This window comes from Aptenodytes patagonicus, chromosome 16 (genome assembly GCF_965638725.1).
Source record: "Aptenodytes patagonicus chromosome 16, bAptPat1.pri.cur, whole genome shotgun sequence".
In the NCBI taxonomy this organism is placed as follows: Eukaryota; Metazoa; Chordata; class Aves; order Sphenisciformes; family Spheniscidae; genus Aptenodytes; species Aptenodytes patagonicus.
The window spans coordinates 4,582,026-4,606,807 of record NC_134964.1 but is presented as its reverse complement, the minus strand read 5'-3'; the positions used below and the strand labels follow the sequence as shown (position 1 = coordinate 4,606,807).

The window sequence follows — 24,782 nt, the reverse complement described above, 5'->3', positions numbered from 1 at the left end:
CAATTACTATTTTAAACTATATACTTGTTTTAAATAAATCATGAGATAACATTAACAAACTAAACCACTACTTAGAGCCGTTAATGAATTTAGAGTAAATAATATTCCACATGTGTATATCACAATTCTGTGAAATAAGAAGAATAATAATGCATTGCATTCAAAATTAATGGCTCACAAATTAACTAGACATTGGTTAAACACACTAATAATTATTATAACTATTTCTCATTATAATAATGACAGGGTACTGTTGTGCTAGGTGCTATGCAAACAGAATAAAAACAGCAACTGCAAAGTGATGAATGAGATGTGGGTTAAAAGGCTGGGCAAGTGTTGTAAATGTGGCTGGAAAGGAAAATGTTATAATTTTGCTCAACACTGCAGAAACTGTCTACAAGATTTAGATACACCACATATATGAAAGGCCACAGAGGCTCAGTTATCAAGAGAGGAGGATTAGAACAGAGATTAATAGTCATGGCTTTTACATGCTGAGATGACAGCTAAACCTCAACAAGGAGCACATGGAGGGGAGAATTAGAGAGACAGGTGTAGATAATGGCTTAGATAAAAGGAGACAAGACTGTAATTAAAAGGTGGACCAGAAAGTCAGCAGCACAGATAGTAAATAGATTCATGAGATACCCAGAGAAGAGGTGCAAAGAAGGAGAAGATAGGGATCAGAGAACAGTGCTGTGGCACAGAAAGCTGGAGAGCAAATAAAATAAACCATTTGAAGGACAAACTATGGGAGAGATCACGGAGCAGAGGAGGAGAGCCAGGCAAGAAGAATCACTTAACGCTAACAAAGAACAGCCCAAGATGTGTTATGAGTGGCAGAGCCAACAGTGGTTGGCAAATCAAAGACGACAAGGATGAAATAACAGTACTAAGACTGTCTCCATTTTTTCCAATACAGAATTCTAAATGAAAGATTTAATTAATTACTTCAGCTTAAAGCATGCCAGGTTTGTTATTTCAAAGAGGTGCTGATAAAAACACCCTGGGTCAAAAAACCTTTAATAAAATAAAATATTTCCCACTATTCCTGTTTCTCTTCTACTCTTAGACAATCATGGCTACACCACCAAATACCAGTTTTGAATAAGCAAGTAAAGAATCCAAAAAGCAAGCATATCACTCACCTATACAAGGAGGTACAAGGATACAGTATTAAATATGTTGAATGACAGAATGAAGGTAACTATTTTTATGGCTAAAATAATTGTACTATTATAGTTTAGGATTCAGAATAATAATGTCCATATTGTAATGGACAATATAGTAACTCAATACTGAGGAACGATGAGTATCTACTCAGCTCATCAATGTCTTCTTTCTAAGAGGCAGGGTATGGTGGACATGGATTTTAACTTTTTTTTTTTCCTCCAATAAAAGTACTGTTTGAAATATTAACTTTAATTCCTCAATGAAGGTTAGTTGTGTTGTTGATGAAGCTGGAGGAAAGTTGTACGAAGTACATAAAATTAAAAGTAAACTTCAATTACACTTGGTAATCTTAAGTCTAGCAATCATAATCATCTAGCAACAACAAAAGAACAAAGTCATTCCTTGTACTATTTTTGTAGATAGTTTTTAACTGACCCAAAAAAGGTGACAGCCTGAAACATTTCATGCTTATTAAAAATTGGTAATTGAATTCAGTCATCTGTAAGACTTTCTTTAGCCAACTGAAGGCTCTTCTCATTTCATCAATGTTTTGGGCACTATATAATCTTGAAATATACCGTACTGAATCTAAAAGATACACTAATGTGAAAGGGAAGCCTTTAGGAATAATAAGGGAACAATGCTGACATTTGTGTTAACTATTTCTATATTCATTTAGTGACATCAAAATTCATAGCCCTTAACTACATTAATCATTAGAATAGCAATTTTCAGCAGTTAACCTAAGCGTTATAGCATGATACACTAATGCTGTTCATCTCACAAGGCAATACTTTTCATTTCATACAGCTATATATTATATTGAAGCATTTTCATAGTTGATATCGTTAAAAAGATGTCATATGATATCTCTATAACCATCTTGAGAGACATAACGGTCCCATAGACAAGGATTAAAAAATCAACTGTTACTTTTTTTTTTGTACAACTGAAGCTTTCCTTTAAATACATATTTCATTATTGCCAGTAGGTCTCCAGAGAAACTGGTGAAAGAAAATGAAAGGCTGTAAATAGTTAATAGAACACTTTATTTTTTTCTTTTAAGTGAGACTATTAAATAAAGCTACCACATTTTTTTGTCCTCTGTTCATACTTTACATTGTGCCCCCTAGAGTGAGGGTTATGTCAGCATGTTCACTAGGGCTAAAGGAATGTTTACAATATGCTGGAAACTTTGACTGGTTTTGCTCTAAAAGGTTTCAGATGCTCAAACAGAGCACCAAGTGGAGAACAGCTGGCTGTTTTTCCACTGATTCTTAGAGGAGAAAAAAAAAACCACACCACAAAACACACAGCCCTGTTTTAAAGAGTAAAATTATATCCAAACTCCTCAGCCACTTAACATTACCACTGGTTTTAAATCACAAAGTTTACTTTTTTCATCATACTGCAACTGTTGCAACAAGACAACACTAAACGTTTTAATAAAAGAGAATGATGAACACAACAAACATGAGTATAAACTCTTAGTGTTCTTTATTGCAACATTTGGAATTAAAGACAATGCCTTCTCATATTTCTTTAATTATTTCCGGCTTTAAATGGTAATAGCTTTTCCATTCCTACAAGAATTCCTCCACACACAAATACTTCATTTTCAAGGAAAATGGAATTAACTACAAGAAAACAGCTACACTTAGGCAATTATCCTAAAAATATTAACAACAACAAGTAATGATTCAGAATCTGGATTCAACTTTGAGGAGCAAGAAAGGAAAAAAAAAATCAACTTGCGGTTAAAGCTATCACTCCATTTCTTTATTTATCATCGTATTAACGATTATCATGCAGTTGTATTTTTCTGTGTGCAGTGGCATTGATGACATCCACCCCTACGGGAAGTCCATACAATACAATCCATACAATACTATTCTGAAGAAGCTGTTTAAAAATAAGTTCTCAAACGGTTTCGTATCATTAAATTCTCAAAACTCACTGTAAATCACAGGTTTTTAAAAATACAATTCCTGTATATTTTGAAAGTCCAAATTCAACTTTTTTAAAAATACCAGGATCCAACATAACAGTAAATGCAAAATTATGCAACTCTAACCTGCAAAACAAAATGAAATTATATTCACTGCTATTTATTCTATCTCCTTCTGCCATCTATTTTCATGTTTTTATTTATTCATGCCTTCATCTGTTTCCCTCTTTATTAGCTCAGAAGCATTATGTATACCATTTATTTCTCTCAGATTTACATACCCTCATTTCTTTTACATTGTCCCTTTTACGATAATACAGAGAAAAGAAAAATTATATAAACACCATGGGAATTTTGCAAGAGATTAGTAATCTCAAAGACTAGAAGACCCTTACATAAAACTTCTGGTGCTAAAATTTGATAGTTTTACATATTCTGAACAAAGCAAAAAGAGCCTTTCAGACCAAACAAATCTGGGCCTTCTCTTTGTATATCAAAGAAAACTATACAATGAAAAATGAGTCATTACACAGCCACTGCTGTAGGAAAAAGTAGAACAGAGTTTCTGCAAGGGACCATCTTTCCCTGTTCCCATTTTTGTCTTGTCCCCATTTCACCAATACAGGGGAACTGTAGCAAACACCACACAGAATGCCTGCTGGAGGCGGCCAAGGAGTCTCAGAACAAACAAACAAACAAATACTCAGGGCAGCATAACAACAGGATCACGTAAACTGAAATCACTCCACTGCACCATAGTCCAAACCAGACTGAAGCCCTGTGGATGTAAAAACGAGAGCAGATGGGAACGTACTGAACCTCCGTGTAGCTGCAATCCAGGCACCCCTTTTGTCAGGGATTCAGGCTGAAGTTGCAGAACAATTATAATTAGATTTCTTCTTGCAGAATGTACTGACAGTAGCTTCTGCTTTTGAGTAAGCGTGATATAAAAGCCATTCTCCTAAGCCTTTACAAGTATCAGTACTAAGTTTAAAACCTCAGGACAAGCCTGAGAAGAGCTCCAGCTCCACCGCTCCGTATATCTTGTGGCGATGTCAGGTAGGGAACAAATGATTCAGAAGGGATTAACCAAATGACTGGCAAACCATACTAGGAGATGACAAGTAGAAGCCCTTTGAATAAAGAAATGACTAAGGTTTCAAGAAGAGTAACTGGTATGAAAAAATCGTTATTTCTTTCCCAAAACAGCATTTTTCCCCACTTGTTTTAGTAAATACAAGCGCAAATGCATTTTTATCAGATACTTTCTATGAAACAAAACCTTGTAGTAGTAATAACTGTACTACACACAAAAATTTGAATTTAAAATATATATTAGTATCACTGAACTACACTTGACAAAGTCCCTAGAAACAGTAGAGTCCGGCATCAGCATGTTGAGCTATAAAGGATTGACACAACTGTCATATTGGGAATAACGAAAAGCAATGAAATAAGTCTTTTTAAGTCTACAGTGAGGAAACTCCACGGCACCATCCCCAAAGAGAAATCAACTTCTTTTCCTTGATTCTCATGTCAAGGATCCTAGAGAAAATACATGCATGTATACAAGTGCTTTTATTTCTATATTTTACTGAACATCTACATGCATCATCTTCATACCATGCCTTTGGTTGAAAAGACTTTGAAACATTTTGGTCTGCTGTCTGAACCAAATCACAAAAATACTGTGAAAACTGTATTTTGAAATGCTTTAGAAACTGCTGTAAAAATACAAATCTGCTAATAGATAGGAGCAGCTTTGCTGGTTTCTGGAAAGTTTAGCCCCTCTTTCCTCCCCAGAAGAGTTTCATACATGTTCAGACGAGGGGTAGAGAAGCAATGGAGAAAAGAAGTGTTGCTAGTTTCTTATGTAAACAAACAATTTTATTAAGTGACTTTCAATAAACCAGCTGCTAAACATTTGCTCTGTATCATCACCACTTGCAAAGTGCTGAGATTTGGCTCCACAGGCAGGTTTAAAAAAAAAAAAAAAGAGGCAAAGATTGAGAGGAAGAATGTTACAAAGCATTTAACTGTAGATAGTGTGCACGCATTCCTTGACACTTCAATTACGTCTGCACCTGTAGAGGCAACAGTTCATTTCATTTCTCCTAACATGACTTTTTAAAAATTGTTTCCTTCAATCACACTACAGAATAGAAGAGTTAGAACTCAGAAAAGCTGTATTTCAGTAGCATAATGAAATATTACTTTGTGTATGAGACATGCAAACCAGAAAGCATTAAATCAGATCCCATAATTATTTCTAGTATGGGACAACCATCACAACCATTATCCTGAGGAACCAGCAGCAGAAGGTGGTCTGCGCTTCCATGCAGGTGACAGATGGTAACAGCCTCAACCCTTACATATGTTGATAGTTTAGTCCAAAATCTCCATCTTAAGACGGACAAACTTTGTACGTCTAGGCAGTCATAAAGCGATTACGGACTCCAGAATGGAAGTGGCAAAAACCAAACCACATTACAACTGAGGTGGTCTAAATATATGTTGTATTCACACTTAAAAAAACCCTGTAACTATAACTATTTACTTATACAATCAAATCCTCCCTTCTTTACTGTTTCATCTTTAGGTTTTTTATATATTATTACTACTAATATATTTTACGGTTTACCATTGGACACAGTATTAAGGGTCTTTTCCAACCTAACTGATTCTATGGTCCTAATAACATATAAATGAACTTCAAACTAAATGCTGCAAACCAAACATTTCCTCCTGTACATACTAGTAATGCACATGACTATTCTGCTCTTTCTTTGGATCATAAAAGAGATTTTTACCTCTGATCTTAAGCAACAATGTTCTAAGTTTCTCTGTTTATCAGCAAATAAATGAGGCCAGCCTTAAAGTATATGCACTTCTGCTGGCTGCAAATAACACCTGGCACGGAACTGTGATACTTCCACAGGAAGCCTTCGGGATCATTGCTGTGACTACCCTGCTAACATTAAGTTTTGAATATTTAAATTGTGAATGTAATATACACTTATCTCCAAGGTCCTTATTGAACATGCATTCTCACTGGTGTTTCACAAAATTACGACTATAATTATTTCTGAAATTTTTGCAATGACTAGGAAGACTGTTGTCTGTAGTTTACAATGCTATTTTGGAACCAAAAGAAACAGTAAAAGAGGAATTGTTTTGTTTTTTTTTTTAATAGTACCTTCAACATGTCTTCCAACAATTCTATAGTGAGAGGGCTAGAGTTCATCTTGTTCTTTGAGGACTAATATTAACAGAGATCATTATTTAGTACACCTTCTGTTGAAAAGAAATATAATTTAATATTTGTGATCGACACATCAAGCTGACTAAAGCATTAACAGCTCAGACTGCTTGCATCGTTTTATGAAAACAAGTTAGATACAACTTTAGAGCTTTCGTTTAGTAATTGGGACAGGTATTTACTAAAAACTGCTACTTAGAGACACAGCAAGAGTCTTCACAGACAGAGAATGTGCAGAACAGGTCCAAACTGAAGGGAACTTAAACATTTTTAAAACACAATTTATTGTGGAAAAGAGGTCTTTAATACCTTTGTGTTAGGTCTTTAGAAAAGTGCATAAATCCTCCACCTGCAACACTACTGTTGGGAACTTTACTCAAGTGCATATCAGATAAGTAAAGTTGCTTCAAAAATGATCACTGAAATAGAAATGAGTGAAAACAGTCAAAGAGGCTTTAACACACACGTCCCAGCCTCATTTTTAAATGACATCAAGGCCATGCCTGTTTCCAGTTCCCTAAATTGCCACAAGTCTCTAAGCTTCTGTATTTCAATTCTTCAATAAAATGGGAAATATTTCCCTACAGCCTAGTAAATTAAAATTATGAAATAATTGGATATTAAAATATTAGCAGAGGCAAAATAAATATTTTTAATAAATAGGTGTCCAAACTTCACAGAGCAAGACACAACAGATCATGCTGAGAGCTACTCTAGATAACAGTGTTGTATAAAGTCAGCAAGACCTTTTCTTTCTCTTCCATGTCATTTCTTCAGCAACAAATGGATCCAGATTTTTTTCTTAATTTTCTTCTGTCGTATTCAACTCAGACTGTAGTGTGACAAATTGTAATACAACTATACCTCTTTATTTCCTATTCCTCTACTTAAAATAAAAAAAAGATAAGAACCAGAGATTTAGCCTATTTGTAACCCACTCTCATGACATATTTTATGCAACCAAACTAAAGGGAATAGAGAAACAACCTTTCCCCCCAAGTAATTACACAGAAGCTTTTTAAGAATACTTTGTTATTATATAAATGCAGTTTAAATGACATTCTAGAAAAATCCTCGGAGCACTTCCTATAGTCACTTTTGCTATTAGGCAATGCCTATGACATGCGTTGCTAAACTAAAAATAAAATTTATATCTACAAGTCACCAGCAATAGTCATGAGTATTAAAGCAATTCTTTTGCAAAAGATTTGTTTTTGACAGATTTCTACCATAAACTTCAGAAAAAAACCCGACCTTCCATAAACTATGTAAACCCATATTCAGTATTAAAACTCTGGCAACACTATTTATTTGAAATGAAGGATACTTTTAGAAATGTGGATTTTGCTATTCCACACAATGCCTCAAATCACTTTCATTATGCATCTGTGTGGATACGTTTGAAACTGCAATAGCACTGTTTGCTGTCACACCACTGGAAAAATAATAACAACACAAAACCCCACTAAGATGCCTGCCGCTTCCCTTTCTATGTGTTTGCAGCCGACTAGCTACTCAAGATATAATCCTGTGGCCATTTCAGAATCAAAGTGCATTCAGATCAAAGTAGTTTATGAGAAATCACTGATGCACCTACTGGGTTCTGAGCTGCAATTCCACAAGGCATCGTTTCTATTGAAGATGGTGAACTGTATTTTCACCCATCTCGAGGAAGATAAGGTTGTGTTCGAAAGGTTTACTGTGTCTGCCTTAGCTTGTAATTACTTAATTTGATTCCGCAAATAGTCAAAGAAATACAGAAAAATAAAGCATTTGCACATAAAACATTAGGTCTTGTGGATTCATATTAATAGCAAGAGACTGTTAAAAGGACTAATTTTTGCAGCAATGCAGAAAAAAGCCATAAGGAAGCCATCCATTTCTGACACAAAAATATTACTGCTTGTTATGTATTACTTGCATACATGTCATATATAACACATACATGTAAAATCTTAATACTGTCCAGAAACATTGGTGCTAAATTAACGTGCACTGACACATCCATGAACAGAAATGTACAGATGCAAGACGCAGAGGTTTTGCACTGAAAAGAACCAGCCAGCAGAATATATGCTGGGCTTAAACTAGGGCACTATATTTCTGTAAACACAATATTTTCAATCTTTAGGAGCCCAAATCCACCCCAATGACTCTGCCAACTTCTGTCTCCATCCAGACAAAAACAAGGATGAAAGCTAATTTTTATTTCCATTCACTTACAAAATAATTACTTAGTAGCATTACTAATTCCATCATTAATCTTAAAATTAACCCCAAATCACTGGTATAAAACAACCAAAAGAACAGTAGCATAGATTCATTATTAAAGAATAAGCTATCTCCAAAATTAAAACATTTTGCATTTTAAATTAGGAGAGTGATATATCATTTAATATTAGAAATCACTACATTATTTTCAACACCCTGAATCAAAAAAATAAAATAAAAAAAGGCATAACAGAAACAGAGTGCCAGAGGACACGGAAGCGACCTGGGAAAAGTACTCTACAATATGAATGCAAGTAGCTTATATTGGAAGACACTTTGAAAACCGGGAATAGGTATTAATCACTTGCTATAGGGGAAATAGTCTAGACGTACTTTTAACCTGTCATGCAGTCTCCAGGGCTCTTGGATCCCAGAGGCTGACCCGTCCTCAGTTTTGGCCAAGGGAACCACTCACACAAAGCACAAGGTTGAGACTGGCCTCTGTCAGCGTCATCTTAATTTGTGGGCGCTGAAGCATCCACCAGTCAACTGGGATCTTGAAACTTTAGTCTTTGAAATCCTTACTCTAACCCAAACATTAAACCTAAGCTTAATTACAGCTAGGGAATATCTGAAATAAACGAGGACCTCCTCAGCTATCTACAAGAGCTTCTCAGCGCAGTGCTGTTAATTAAAAGTAAGTTCAAAATCCACAGCACACCAACCCACTCTACAAATACTTGCCTGAAGTGGAGCACTACCATGTTTACTCTGCACTAAGAGCACCCACATGGGGAATAAATTCTGAGCAGCCAGTGGACTGTAAAGTCAGACTTATTTTATTAACACAAGTAAGTGCAAACTGACACGTTATTTGAAAGCCATGGAAGATAACTAATGCAACCACGTTATCAATGAATCAGACGTTGAGATACTAAAAGATTAAGTTTAGTTGATAACAATTCAATCTCCCTAAAATTATAAATAATAGTCAGCATAAAGAATTTAAAGATTAAAAGCATAGAGTTTTTATTAATGTCTGCAGTGATTTAAGATTTAAGTCTCTATTTATGCCAAATACCTAAGAGATTATAGAAATAAAGGAATATAGACTGCAGCCCTGTGACTTTTATTGAACAAAAGTATCTTCACAATGCCCCTATCAGCCCAGATAAGATACATTGTAACATTTAACTGAGTAGTTTTAGCAAATAACTTCTGGTTTGTTTCAGAATAATCTGTTTTCCCTAGAAATTGTTTCCATAACTTTGAATTTAAACTGGATAAACATATGGAAATAATATTTTACATAATCAAAAATGGAAGCAGCATAACAAGAGTCGATCTTGTCATATGTGCATCTGCTGCATATAAACCAGTCCTCTGCTCAGAAAACATCAAACTTGTTGCGTCCTGATTAGTTTTTTAATGTACAAGGTCAGCATAAAAGCTGTTCCAAGTTAGTTAATGAGAAGTGTCTTCTGTTTGCTGCAGACCATATTTCCGAGCCTTAGCTACATTTGAAAAATAAGTATTCACACAAAAAAGTGTGGTATCAAAGAGGAAAAATCCACATTAAAGTTGTAATTTATGGATATTAAAAAAAACCCAACAACCACAAACATCATATACTAAATCAAGTGAAAATATAATTTAAATAAATACATCTTTCAAATTTATCCTTTCCTCTGAAATAGACCAAAGCAACTAGTCTTTAGTTTGGATTATTTGCCTACTAAGTAGCCATTCTAAATTGAAGCCGGTTCCATTTATTTGACAGGGCAAGACCAGCTGACATCACTAACTTCAATTCTGTTTTATTCCTACGAACTTGAAAGTCAACAAATTTGGGTGGCTTGGTTCTTGCTTTACTTTTTTAATTTTTATGGCTGACTAGAACCCTGAAGATGCAGCTTTACAGTGGGAAGATAACCCAGAAAAATTATAGGAAGACAGTTAGCTGAGACAAAGCATAAATTTATTTAGTAAGTTTGACTAAAAAATTGGGGATGGTTCAACAATTATTCCATATTCACTTACTTCAAAGTCTCTTCCAGTTTGCGAATTTTCTTTTGAGCATCCCCTCTTTCTTTATCAAGATCATTCCGGATGCCATGAATCTACCATTTGAAGGAAAAAAATACCATATTTTAGCTAAAACAAAGTCTGATTAAAAAAAAGTTATTTTAAATTATAAAAACTATTTATTTTGCATATTTCTTATGCACTGATGTAGATGAGCATCTATATATTTCTAAAATTACATAAAATGCAAGAATAAGAGATGAAGTATGAGAATATAGCCAATAGAGCTATTTCTCTTCTCACAATGAATATTATTCTCTAGAATAAAGAACTATCAGTAATTACATAAAAAGGAACTGGATTTTTCTTTAGATAAATACAGGAAAGCATATAGAAGTCTGCCTAAAATAATGACATGTATTCTCTATGGTACAGAGTTCCTACTTAGCAATTTGTGAATACCCAAAGTGAACTACTTTTTATCAACTCTTACAACAATAAAAATACCAAACGTAATGACAGTAAATAACATAACTTTAGAATAATACATACTCAAACATTAACTAGCTGAGGGTAGATACTCTTAAGAAAAAGTAAAACTTTTCCTCAAAGTGGTTTACTACTAATAAACTCAAATGAAATCAAGCTGGAGCGCTTGAATCATTATATAAAGCTTTTCATTTTTCCATTTTGCATCCAGATATTAAAAATGCCATTTGGAAATGCGGGGGTTATACACTCTTGTATAAGTGTACAACTAATAAACCCACAAAAAGCACACAGACACCTCTAAAATGATAGAGCATCTTAGCTAACAATTATTATTCCATAGTAAACTGTGACCATGTGCTGCTTATAATACAGTGTGAATCCAGAAAAATAGGTCATCCGTCACTCCAATGGATGTGGCAAGAAATCAATCCTAGTGCAACCCGAAAGCCTCTGCATCCTCGCACAACAGAAAAAAACCTGCCCCGTCATCTTCCTATCTCTTCCCCATCATCTCTTACCTAGATCAGCATTAGTGTATGTGTTCACTTTGAATAATCTTGCAGTATAAAAATCTTCCGCATCACTAAACGTGACCTCAGTACACAGCAGAGGATCACTACTGTCTAACATCACAGGGTCCAACACCTCTCTCCATTTTCCTTCGCTCGGCCACGCTGCTTATCCCTCTTCCTTTCCATTTCCCCAAGCAAACTGCATTTCCAAGTAATTCTCCTCCATGCAACTGCCATTACACTGGGCAATATCTATACACACATATTTTAAGACATTTGCACACAAAAGTGAGACAAACAGACCTCTACATAAACATCCTAAAAATACTCAGTTACAAAAAAAAACTTTGAGGCCCTTTAATTCTCCTCTAAATGTTTGTATTTTTCCCAGTATATTTTATTTCCCATTTAAATTTGAAATACTATTTTAATTCCTATTAGTATTTAATCAACGCAGAATGAAAATGGCAACTTTCAAGACCACACAAGGAACATCCTAGCAATCTGAGAAATTGCTTCTCTCCCTATAAAGCAATATAGTCGCAAAAAGCATTGAACAAAATCTGACTCCCACTTCCTAAATTCACTAACCAGGAGTAGGCATTTTTATGAAGCACTCTTTTCTCTGGTACTTCTGGATCAAGAGAGGAGAGCGGCTTCAGAATTTGGCAACCTCCCCAACATGGTCCAAACCATGGGTTTTCACAATTTTTTTTTTTGCCAAAGGCAGATTAAGTACAAGAGTTTGTTTTGCTTTTAGGATTGCTCAAGTAACAATGTGGCAATGTGACGTACTAAGCATGTTTTTCTTTACCGGATGGGGAGCACAGGAAATCCTTTATTCACCTACAACCATTTGCAATGTTACATGCTATTAAGTCACTACAGTAAAGAAAAACGTGTCTTAATAAGTATATAAGTCAGAAGCATAAGAGTATAGTGCAATAAAAAAAACAAATTTAGAGATTCTCTACTACTGTAAGCAGTTCCGCGTAGGTGTTCGCTACATGGAAGTCCGAATACTTGGTTTGAAAGAGCCTCCAAACCGATGGGCTGTCTATCAGAGAGCAAAGAAGGTATTGCTAAACGTGGTAAAATTATATATATTTAACAGCTGGCTCGAGAATGGCTCTCAGGAATAATCTGTCACTGTTCTTACGCTTAGCTGAATGTTTGGAAAACAAGCGGTAGATTATTTATAAAAAGCAGGTGTTTCCTTTGCTTGTAAAACCATTTAGCCTAACTGGTTCCTGATTCAGCAGATAAGCACATTTAATCAAACAGTGACATTTAGGGTTACTACCTATTATTTGTTTGATGTTTAAATATCCTAGCAGGCAATAGCCACTGTAGACTAATAAAGATTATTAGATAATGGGTAGGTTCTTAAGCGAACAGATTGCACCAGAGACTTCATGATTCCTTTACTTGAAAGCAAGCTTATTGTAGTATTTTATGGGCCAATCTATACTATTTTATGGATTTATATCCATAGATTGTTCACATTTATTTTTTCTCCTTCTTTCTCAAAGATTTGATTTTGAAAAACACAGTTACATCAAAATTTATGAATAGGCAAACTGCTGTAAAGTTATCTATTAAAAATAAAGGGTCTGCTTTCTTGTTTACTGATACAGAGTTACAACTTCAATATCTGTGCTTACTGGTGTAGAGTGATTGCTGACAGGCTCTTAGCCCATGCTAAGTAGCATTCTCCCAAGCGATCCTCAAACCTCATTCAAGATTCACACAGGACAGGCACCGCTGCAGAAAGGTAATACAGATGCGTCCACCTTACTGTCCAGAATCGTAAAGTTTAATGGTGTAGATGTGAGCCTTTTGATGGCATTTGGACTTGGTGCCTGGAAACATTACCAGCCACGTTTAATCTGTACTTATCTGCAGAGGAAGTGATGTACTGCAATAAACCAATATCCACTATACTTCAATAGCCAGAAGATACCCAAATTATGCTAATTTTTATTTTGACCTGCAATATTATTCCAATCCTAGGCTATTCCTGAGGCCAACATTCATACAAACCATAACTTGCCTAAAAAGACAAATGTAGGCTAGGATTAGACCAAAACATATCTTGGAACGAAAAAGTCTTTGACTTCAAGTCAGCAGAAGGCACTAACTCAAACCAAAAACTCACTACAATTCATGTTACAAATGCTATTACCAAGTGACAAGTAGCTATGATCACAATTCATTATTTTATGTTATAAATTTACCACATTTGGAAATGACATGTTTGAATAACACATCCTTTCAATTAAACAGGCATCTAACGCACCCTCTTACTAAACACTGCATGAGTTGAACATATAACGTCACTAAAATGGAAGTTTAATTTGAAACCTATGGATGTTTGAAGTCTAAAAGAGTAGACAGTATTTACAAAGTGCTTTAAGATGAAGTGTTTTTGATGAAAATTACGTTTTTTAATTTAAGCTTCTGATGTAAAAACAATGCATGTTGACAATATATAAAGAACACTTTCAAATCATGGAGAAGTATGGAATAAAGACATATTGGGGAAAAAGAAGTATGGAAGAACATATGAACACTGACAACAGGTCAGGCTAAGTTCAATTTAGTCCATTATCTTTTCTCTAACAGCAGTTAACATCAGATGCCAACAAAAGAAGCGTATACAAACAGGACAGGCTTACAGTGGCACTTCTTTGGTAATGCTCTCCCAGCCTCCATCATTTGGCAACAGGTTCCTAGAATCAGAGGCGATATCTCTGTACCTAAACAGCTGTAATTAAAATCTTCCTTGAATTTGTCCAATTATTTTTCCAACCCATGTGAAATGCTTGGATTCCAAAATTTACTACTTTAGGGATTTCAGAATTTAAACCTTTAGCTTCTGTATACAACAAAACTGGAAATGTGCATAAGATGGTATATTTTCCTGAAAACATTACCTGTTTTTCATATACACGCTCCAAGTGAAGTTTGTCCTGTTGAAGCTTGTATTCTTGATCCTACAAAGGAAGAGATGTGTATTCTAAATAAACAAATCACATTTTTCTTTCATTTCAAAGCAGTCATTAAGCACACAAACAGTTGCTGTTATATAGAACAGTCTGTAAAAATTAAAAATCCACTTTATATAGTCATTAAAAAATTCTTTGACATACAAAAAAATTCAATGAACAGCAAAAATATCCACACATAACAAAACTATCTCGAAAGTCATGATTTTAGTCACTTTCTAAAGAGAAACAGCAACATGTTTTCCTGAGCTATTAAAATGCCATTCTGTACCACATCAACTGTGAAATGAAAGACATAGGAGGAAAAGTAGATGCCAAAACTCAAATAGGATTGATACATGGTGCAGATGTGGAACTCATTATCCTGAGATAGGACTAATTTAAATGCCTATAGGAAGACAGAATATTGAACTGAACTGTTAAATAGCAACAAAAATAAAAACAATTTTGAAACTTACTTAAAAAATGTTTACAGTTTAGGAAAAAAAAAAAGATATTCGTAATTCCTTGACATGCTTCTCTAATCCACTGAAACACGTTTATACTGTTTTATCATGCGAATCACAACAAACAGTCAAAAAGTTCCTGTGAAAATTCTGCTCTTACCCATACAGTGATCTTTTTTAGTCATACTTTTTAAATCAACCTTTAAGCATAAGGTGACACTTTATCTATTTCTATGAATAAAATACACACAAAGATGCATGTTACATGTAAATGCATTTTAGTATGGCTATCTAAACATTCAAATCACTGGACAAGTGAAAAGGGCTGGTCATTCTTGAGTAAGAAGTTCAGGGCTCACCCTCAGCTGTTGCTGTCTTTGATGTTCTGAATCTTGTAACTGTTGTTTTAATAGAGACGTGCTATGCTGTAATTCTTCAATCACATCAGATGCCTGTAGGGATTTAACAGAAAAAGGAATTTTTGTGTTGCATTCCTTATTAGCTCTACAGCTACATCTTTTGCATTTTTAAATTTATTTCTCAAAGGTGCTTGGAAATCAAAAAAAATTATCAACTTGGGGAAAAAAACCTGTATGAGTTTACAACTCGGGATACGTCACTTCTGTCCGTCTGGTGAACCCAGAAATGTAAACAAAACCACAAAAATAACTAATAATAAAAAAACCTTTGACACTAACAATTGAAAGAAAGAAAATTACCTCATAAATTAAATGGAGTAAAAGTATCAAAGCTCCCAGAATTCCAGTAAATAAATGCAAAAGACCCCATTTGTCCTATGGCTCTAAGGATTAGCAGATGGTATTTAAACCATGAGCCTTTTCTACAATTATTTAGCTTGAAAATTATATTAAATATATACTCTATAGCTACCTATGCATATTGGTAGATATCAACCTGATGGATGCTTTTACAGAAACAAACCAGAATTATTACATTTTGGGTGGAATGTAACGCTTGCAGAATTTAAAAATGATTTCTTAAACACGTAAGTATTTAACATAATATTCCATATTAAGAGGCCTGCGAGACAGTTTATTTCTGGAAAAAAATATTTTCCCTCATTCAAGAGGCCTTATGAAAACATTAAGTCTTTAAGTGTGCTGAGGTCCTCTGGTATCCAGAATTTTTACAGAAGCACAAACAAAATCAGCATATTAATTGTACCTTATCTGAATCAGCTATGGAAATACCACTTGTATGTACACATATGCACACACCCCAGAATTATCAGTCAACTTCAGATGATTTTTCGGTCAAATTTGGGAATGAAAAATTGAATCCCAATTTGTTTTAAACTTATGCACATGAATAACTTAGGGAACTGAACAGTTCCTTGGATTTATTCATAAGCATGACATTTATATTTAGGAGACCACTTAAAAAATAAACATTTTAATGCCTATTATACGTGGAAGCATACCTTAGCTGCAGAGAGAGCATGTTCCTGCTTTATAAAATTTATATCAACATCATATTTACTTTGTAGTTGCTGAATGTTCTCCTCATATTCCTGTATAATATGGTCCTTGTCTTTCTGAAGTGAGCTGTGCCTACAAGTAGTAAGCAAAGAGAATATGGAAATTGCTTTCATATTTTGGCATCTTACCTGCTCAGTATCAATTCTACGGAGTATGCAAGTCTGCCTGTACCACATGCTGATTGTAACAGAATGAAATACTTATAAATAATGGAAAGATAACATACTCCTTACAATGGTCTTTTGGGTCAGCTCCAAAATGAGTTTTACATCAATTAATACATTTTCATGACAATTTTCTAATGCCAATTACTGTTCACTGAGTTCTTGAAATAAAATTAATAATGTTTGCTTTTGGAAATTCCATATTCTTCAATGTTAAAAACAGCTATTTAATTACCTTGCTTTCATTTCCTGAAGTTCAGAGCATACCGCCTGGTAATGTTGTTCTGCATCAGTCTTTTCTTGAGATAATTTTTGACGCTGTAAATTACTATTTTCAGCTTCAACAGTCAACTGCTGGACACGAGCCTCCAGTTTTTTGACCGTCTGGTTCTAAAAGAATAGGTCGTTGTTAAGAAAACCAGAATAAATTAGGGTATACCCCTGTTGTTATTCAGTAGCCTAGAGCAACAAGGTTCTTTGGTGGTCCAGAGACACAAGAGCTACAATAGCAAAGCTGTCAATAATCATGACAGTAAATTCTATGCTGTATACAAAAAATAAATCTTCAAAATATGGATGTCTAATACACCACACACACCCCCAAAGTGACGTGTCTTCTCCCCTAAGCAAAACAATATGTGCAGCTGATTTCTAAACTACAAATCTTTTAAAATAGGAGAGAAGACAGATATTTCTATGAAAACTGTAATGGATGATAATATACGTAAAGCATTTTTAGACTTTCCATTAACCAACAAGTGTGTTATCATTAGCAATATGCACAACCTCATGTGGGAAAGAGTATTTTGGGGAAAAAAACATACAATTTTTTTTTATATATACATATATAAATATTTTACTGATCATTATGGTGAGGAGCAGCTATAAAAGTCAGCTAGAAAACATATTAAACTATATGGCATCTAGTGAAATCTGTAGCTTTCTCATGCTGAAATATTCTTCCGAGTACTTTTATGACCATCGTATGTTGACATAAATATATCTCTCTATATATATATCTCTCTCTCTCAAATTTCTAAACTAAAGCAAGGAGCAACGCACTTAGGTTGCTAAAGAATTATAGATTTTAAACAACTGCCTTCTATGTGCACTTTGGCAAAACCACATCTAAGGCTGTAAACAATAAGATACAGTAATATCTGCTATGGATTTGGAGGATACAAGAAGAATGATTATAATACAAATGCTACATCAACAGTGCAAATGCTATCTAGTTGTGTTTCAAATCAATTAACAAATATTAACTAAATAATTCACCATCATCTTGTAAGGTAAGTATACCATCTTCATTTTATTACTGGAAAATGGAGACACGCAGAGAAGGAAGGTGGTGTGCACAGAAATATAGCAAATCCATATCAGGACTGAGAGCGCATTCCTCAAGTCTCTGCTGGTATACCTTTCCCTAATCCACTTCTCCATATCATTTGCTTAATTACAGTGATTTCTTTTCAAGAAATTACAAATATCTATCAAAAGGTATATCTTTTTCCAACAACTTCAACTCCTAATATAAACTATTTTAAAAATGAGCAGAATGAGAACAGGCAGGTAGCATGAGACTACTCTACTACCTCCCATTCTTCCCTAAATTTATGTTAATATGCACGGAAATGAGAGAAGAATTCCTCAGGAGGCTGGAGTCAAAAAATAAGACACAGCTGTCCTTCCAGGATGTACGTATCATAGTTATTTTTATATTAACAAAGGTCCGAAGATGAGGGAAGTGGAAGAGTATTTTCACCCTCTGTTAAAAGTAAAATAAAAAAACTCAAACATCTGCCATCTCAAGTCAGTGCCCCAACTGTCACAGAACTGTTAAATGAGCCTGGAGTAATGCAAGAACCTCACACAGCCAGAACGGTCACCTGAACTTTGTCAAGTGCCTTAAGACATTTCCTGAACGTAGTACAGCAAACTTTTCCATCAATACAAAGCCAGCTGCAGGGTATGGGTTGCGGGGGGCAGGGTTTGTTTGGGTTTGGTTGGTTGGTTTGTTTTTTTTATAAAACACCACCGCCACACAAACACGAAAAAAATTTGTACTTAACATGTCACCAAATATCATTAATTCCTCCCTGGCCCCCCACCCCTCAAGGAAGTTAATACTTGTTCAATGCACAAAATCCTACTTATCAGTTCTATGGTATTAGTTAAATTGTTCAGCCAATTTCACTTGCTAACAGCGATGGCATTCTTGACAACGTGAAACCCTGAACAAGGAAACTCTGAAATACCAACACACAAAAAAAACCCAAACCACAAGAATCAGGAGAGAGAAAGAAAAAGAGAGAGAGAGAGAGAGAAAAAAAGAAAGCTAATTTCCAGTGACAGTCTAGTCTTTCATCTTAAGCCCTGCCTTGAACTCTACCTTGTTTAATTATTAAATCAGAAGCTGCTCAGCAAGATCTGTCTAGTTTTGATGGTTCTTAAATTCAATCTTGCTGACAGACTGTGTCCATTTTTCTCTGTATTTACTGTTACCTATGACATGATCTGAATGCTAATTTTTAAATTCAACATTCATTAGTAAAGGAATAAATTTTGTTTCACATTGTCTTTTCACTCATTCAATTTTCTTCATACCTCATCCTGATAAAAAGTACAGGATGCTTTCTTGAGGATGCTTGTTAATTTTTTGCTTTTTACATCATTTATATAGCAGGCACAAACTCCAGATTACACCTGCTTACATGCTTCTAATTATTCTAGGAAAGAAATGCAATAAATTAGAATAATATAATAATTATTTTAAAAATCCTTTTTATTTGATCTTTAACAGAAGCATTTGATCATTCAAAGAGGAGGTGGGTAAGTAAGAAGTCACATGTATCTATGAAAATAGATGTACTATATAAATCCTTTTTTATAGTCTACAAGCCTACAGAGACAAAAGTTCTGCTAACTTGAATCAAAAACAATGAGAAATGCTAGAAACAGTCCTTCAATACAAATATATATCTGCGTAGTATTCATTGAAGGGCTGTACTTCGATGAATTTTATCCAGTGGAAAAATCCTTGGTTGGACTGGCTGCCAGGACACTGTTCTCTCCCAAGACAGAACAACTGCATTGCACTATCAAAAATATTTCTCAGCCCAACAGTATGTACACTTTTGCACAAATGCATGAAATTTGAATACTGCAAGAGATACTTGCTGTCATGACATATTTACAAAAAACTTACAGTTGACTTTATCTGTTCCAAATAATCTTCCTCCATTTTGCTAAGACGAGCATTGGTGTCCTCAAGCAGTTCCTGCATATCTTCTGTGTGCTTCTTCCGAATATTAAACTTCTCCTTCTCCATCTCAGCCACAGCATTGTGAAGCTGCATCACAAAAATATTACCAAATAATAAATGGCATATATAACTAGCATTTATAAGTATTATATTATTATAGCATTTAAATAGAATAACTGAGAAGCACAGGCCACATTTCTGTCTTCTGTAACAAAACTAGATCATTGTCTCACTAAATAGGTCTACTATGACTCTATTAAGCGGTAATTTAGAAGTAGAAGTCATTTAAAAATGTATAGAGGGCATAACTTATCCGTACAGAATACTAAAACACATACATATTTTTGCCATTCTCTGCTATTCTATTTGTTTACATATTTAAACTGAACACCAATGACTGTTGCATAAAATTAATGAATTTCCATTACAGAAACACTAATACTCTCTCCAGATACTTACACTGCCAGTTTATCTGCCTCTCAGTTTGTAAGAAGCTGGAGAGCCTTGACTACCTACTTGTCTAATAAAAGGATTATTTGTGTCATTAATAACCCTTAATTTATATTCTAAACACCAGTGGCCTCCCTTTCTAGTTAAGCAGCCTCAAAGCTAAATTTTCTATCTATACAATAGTAAAGAATAATGTCATGTCAAATCAGCATACAAAACTTGTATGGTATATTGGTTATATAACAGCTATTATGTATTCCTCAGGTTTCTAACAAAACCATTTCACAGCTGAAGGAGAAAGCTGCAATACATAAAATAAAAGCATCATTCTAAACACACTGCTAAAATCAGGTTAATTTGCACAAGTACAGATTTTTCTCTCCAACATATAGACTAGCAAAATCATGGAGGTGTCTGTGAGTCTGGACCATTATTTAACAGCCTTCAACAGTGTGCAGTAACTTACATAAAATTTTTCATCCAAAAGATAAGAATACTAATAAATTATCATTATAAGTATTATGTATATACTGCAGTGTTCAGAAGATTTGCTGAATTTGAGATCCTTTTAAAATAATCTGGGAAAATAAATAAATGAATGTTTACTCTCCAGGTGCATAAGATATAAATAAAAGCAAAAATTCTGGGAATGTTTCTACCTCCTGTACAACAGACTATAGTAATATTTGCATTATTGTCAGCAATGTCTATTCAAATAACCTGCATCTATTCAAAGGAAAAAATACACAGAAGAAAGTAGTATATAAAGTTATAAAAAATATTGTACTGTTAAATTTTACTATATTTCCGCCATAATTCCCACTATCCACGTTTTTCCGTAAGATACATGCTCCGATTTCACTTCTGTAATTTCATTAAGTTGAAATTAGTATTAGTATTTTAATTTGCCTTCTTGTTTGCACACTGGCATCATTGATGACAGTTACAGCTGTAGAAACAGCACTTGCTAGGTAACTGAAAAAGTGGGATGACCTCAGGCTGAAAATAATGCTTCTCTAAACCAAAAAAGACCACCTAACACTGAAGCCTCAAGGTCTTAAGCACAAAGGACAAGATTTATGATTTATCTCTTACAAGACAAGAATTAAAACCAACATCACTTCCAGATGCAGGGCTAAAAAAAAAATAAAATTAAACAGCATACTTCATCTACGAAGGGAGGTGGTTTTGCCCTTTTTGTGACCCTCCCTCTCCTGAGAGGGGTAAGGAAGACAAATACTGACAATAATCTGGGCAAAGGTGAAGCTGTCTTGCAATAAACACGCTTTTCTCTCTACTTTGCTGCTGTCTCGAGTCTAACAATAAATAAAAATACATCGAAGAATTCATGACCCAATGCAAAAATAATAGTTCAAAGGAATCACCGTGGCAGCAGGTAGCAGCAGGTTTACAGAGATTAAAATTCCATGTCAGGTCAACCAGAAATAAACACTTCCCTAATACATCCAGAGACTTGCCAAGAGGGCCAGATGAACCCCAGGAACAGAGTGACCAGCTGGGCGGGTGTACGGGTGGGTGTGGGTGTGCAAGCATCAGCAAAGAGTCTTGCGAGATTACTCCAGAAAAAAAAATAAAATCAGCATAAGAAAATATCACTAAAAGTAAAAAAAAATACACATAAGGAATATTTAAGTGACAAAATGTATTATCCCAGATATACACTGTAGGAGTCTTTCAAAGAAAGCAAGTATTATTCATTACCCTTTTCTCCCACTCATTGTTCAAAGAATCACTGCTTTGCTCACACATCTTCTTCAACTCCACAATCTGCTTCTCTTTTGCTTCTCTGACAACTTGTGACTCACGAACAAGGGTCTGAACTGTCAAAAATAGGAAGATAAACAACCTTTCAAGAGATACCTTTGGGATTTTTCAGTTTTGGCAACAGAGGCAATCAGATTACATCAGTTTTCCAATTGACATGGCTTTCTGATGTTTTTTGGCTCTTAAAAATACCTAATGCATGTGCTTCTTTAAAATTTAGCACTTAGATTCTGTGTCACTAAAATATTACAAGGTGTTCTCTCTTCTCTACTTTATTTACAAAATATTTCATAATGAGTTTTCCTTACTGAAGCAGAAAATATACATCAACAAAACTCTGTAACCTAAAGAAAACAGGCATTTTTAACCTGATTTTACGTGCATCCTTAAGAGAAAAGGTTCTTGTGAAGGTTGAATGCCCAAGATATAGAAAGAAATTAAGTTCCCCAACTTAAATTGCAAGTGATTGCATCAAGAATTCACAGTCTTGTCAAATTTTGTGGAAAACAAAGCAGGTACGTATTCACTTTTCAAAAGTGACTGATGATTTTCACTGTCTGGCAAGAGTGTAGGTGACTCGAACACAACCCGTTACAGCTGAGCGCAACCACCAGCCCACCAACAGAAGCACCAGATCCCTTGCTGGACAATTTACTTTGCCAAGGAGCAGGAAACAATATACATGGAACTCTCTCCTTTTTTGTACGTAGGTTACCACACTTGCGTATTTTACATTGTGGTTTAGTCCATAGTATAAACGGACTCCAAGGATTCTCAGAGAAACTAACATTCAAAAACTGCTGACAAGCCACACTCAGGTCAAGTTTTGTACTTATGACATATTCAAGACTACTACTCATGTTTGAAATTTCTTGCCGCAACAGTCCTAAATAAATAATACCTTGTGATTTGATTAAAATGTACTGAATGTATAAATAAATTAACGTCGAGCCAGAGATTCGAAAAAGTTTGAAATAAGTGGTCACAATACTTCAGTATCATCAAAGAAACTTTTTTTGGTGACTTTCATAAAACCTGGAAGTTTTTATGTAACAAGATCACACTGCTTCTTGGAAAATTTGGTTTGGAAACTGGACAGCAAAGACAACCAGACAAGCCTCTAAAAGTCTAAAGGAAAAATTAGATCAAGACCTGCAAATGAAGAGGAAAGGGACATCTACGCCTAGAAGGAACACGTAAGCCCATAGCCACAAGAAGGATGCAGTACAATACCACCATGCAGAAAACAACAACCATGAGTACAAAAATCACCTTTTTTCTCCAATTTTCTAATCGTCTCCTCAGCTTCATTTTGTTTGTTTTTGTAAAGGGACTTCAATACCTCTATTTCATCATTCTTTCTGTCCAAAATCTGTAGGGAAAATTCACAATGCTTTAACAAAAGTCCAAAAAACCAAAACTACAACCGGTGCACAAAATAATACACACTGATCTCTGTCAAAGGAGCTGCCTTGAAGAAGCGCTTAGGTCGTGCAGGACTAAGTGATTAAATCAAAGTAATTTTCACAGCTAAGACTGCCAAGTCATAAACAAAGGATTGATTTAGATAAATGCAGGCAGTAGATTAAAAAGGAGTTTCATGTTTTAGGGGGGGTCTTTTTGTTTTCCTTTAAACTTGCACAAATCTAATGTTGCTTTTATGGAGTTTGGAAGTTTCATGGTGCTACTACTGCAAATAGAAAGGATTTGTTTCCCTTTTCATATTTACGTTGCCTAATACTATTTTAAAAAACCCTAAAATTCTCAGCAGGTTTAAGAAATACTTAAATCACTGGTGAACTTCATTATACTCTTGTACTTCACCAATTACAATTCTTTGTATGTATTCCAGGAAACAATGGGTTAGAATAGAGCAAGTATATGAGGTGTAACTACATGCACATTTCTGTACACGCTCATTTTGGAAAAAAAATGCTGAAATATTTGCACACTTTGAGATAGTATTTTAGTTTAAACTTTGTGTTTAAGATAAACATTAAAGTCACAGAAATTTTATAACAGTGCCCCAAATCTCTCAAACAGAAGCTTTCACCTTAAAACAATATAACTCAATCTGCGTTAAATGTTTTATGTCTTTAAAGATTAATACGACACTATTTAACCTTTTCTAAAATAGCCAGCGTTATTAAACAACTTCAAAAGACGGAATTCTACCATCAGTTAGAAAAGGATGACAACTCAAGGGATGAGAAAGCATTTAACCTATTTCTTATTCTCACAAAGCTGTTTCCTTTAGACTCTCAGCTTTGCTAGCTAGTTATGCTTGCAGAGTTTGAGAACAGATGAGCCAAATATGCACCTGACCAAATATTAACATCCTTTCAGGAGGCTTTGATGTGTCATAGTGTTGTGTCAACTAACTTCCTCCAAGTCTGTGACTCAGTCTTAAGAAACAAAACAGAGGTACTCAGTAATGCAAAGCTTACAGTAGGGTAAGTCATCACAATCCTGACGCTGAGCATTTAACTCCCATTACGTTCCTGGGATCAGAGTGCTTCAGAAGGCACTTGGGACCTCGCAGAAT

The 24,782-nt window shown here is 34.7% G+C and overlaps 1 protein-coding gene across 5 annotated transcripts in view; it reads right to left on the bottom strand.

Annotated features, from left to right (window-relative positions):
* CEP112 (centrosomal protein 112) overlaps positions 1-24,782 on the bottom strand; it is a 197,385-nt gene that overhangs the window by 138,810 nt on the left and 33,793 nt on the right. For all 5 annotated transcript variants that reach the window (XR_012996650.1, XR_012996651.1, XM_076354005.1 and 2 more), the window contains 8 exons: positions 23,510-23,609; positions 22,175-22,293; positions 19,946-20,089; positions 16,973-17,127; positions 16,516-16,645; positions 15,434-15,526; positions 14,557-14,616; positions 10,632-10,711 (listed from right to left, as the gene is read on the bottom strand). Coding sequence is in view for 3 of the 5 variants with exons in the window: in XM_076354005.1 (XP_076210120.1) it covers positions 10,632-10,711; positions 14,557-14,616; positions 15,434-15,526; positions 16,516-16,645; positions 16,973-17,127; positions 19,946-20,089; positions 22,175-22,293; positions 23,510-23,609 (881 nt within the window). In the remaining 2 variants the exon portion in view is untranslated. The remainder of the gene's footprint in view (positions 1-10,631; positions 10,712-14,556; positions 14,617-15,433; positions 15,527-16,515; positions 16,646-16,972; positions 17,128-19,945; positions 20,090-22,174; positions 22,294-23,509; positions 23,610-24,782) is intronic.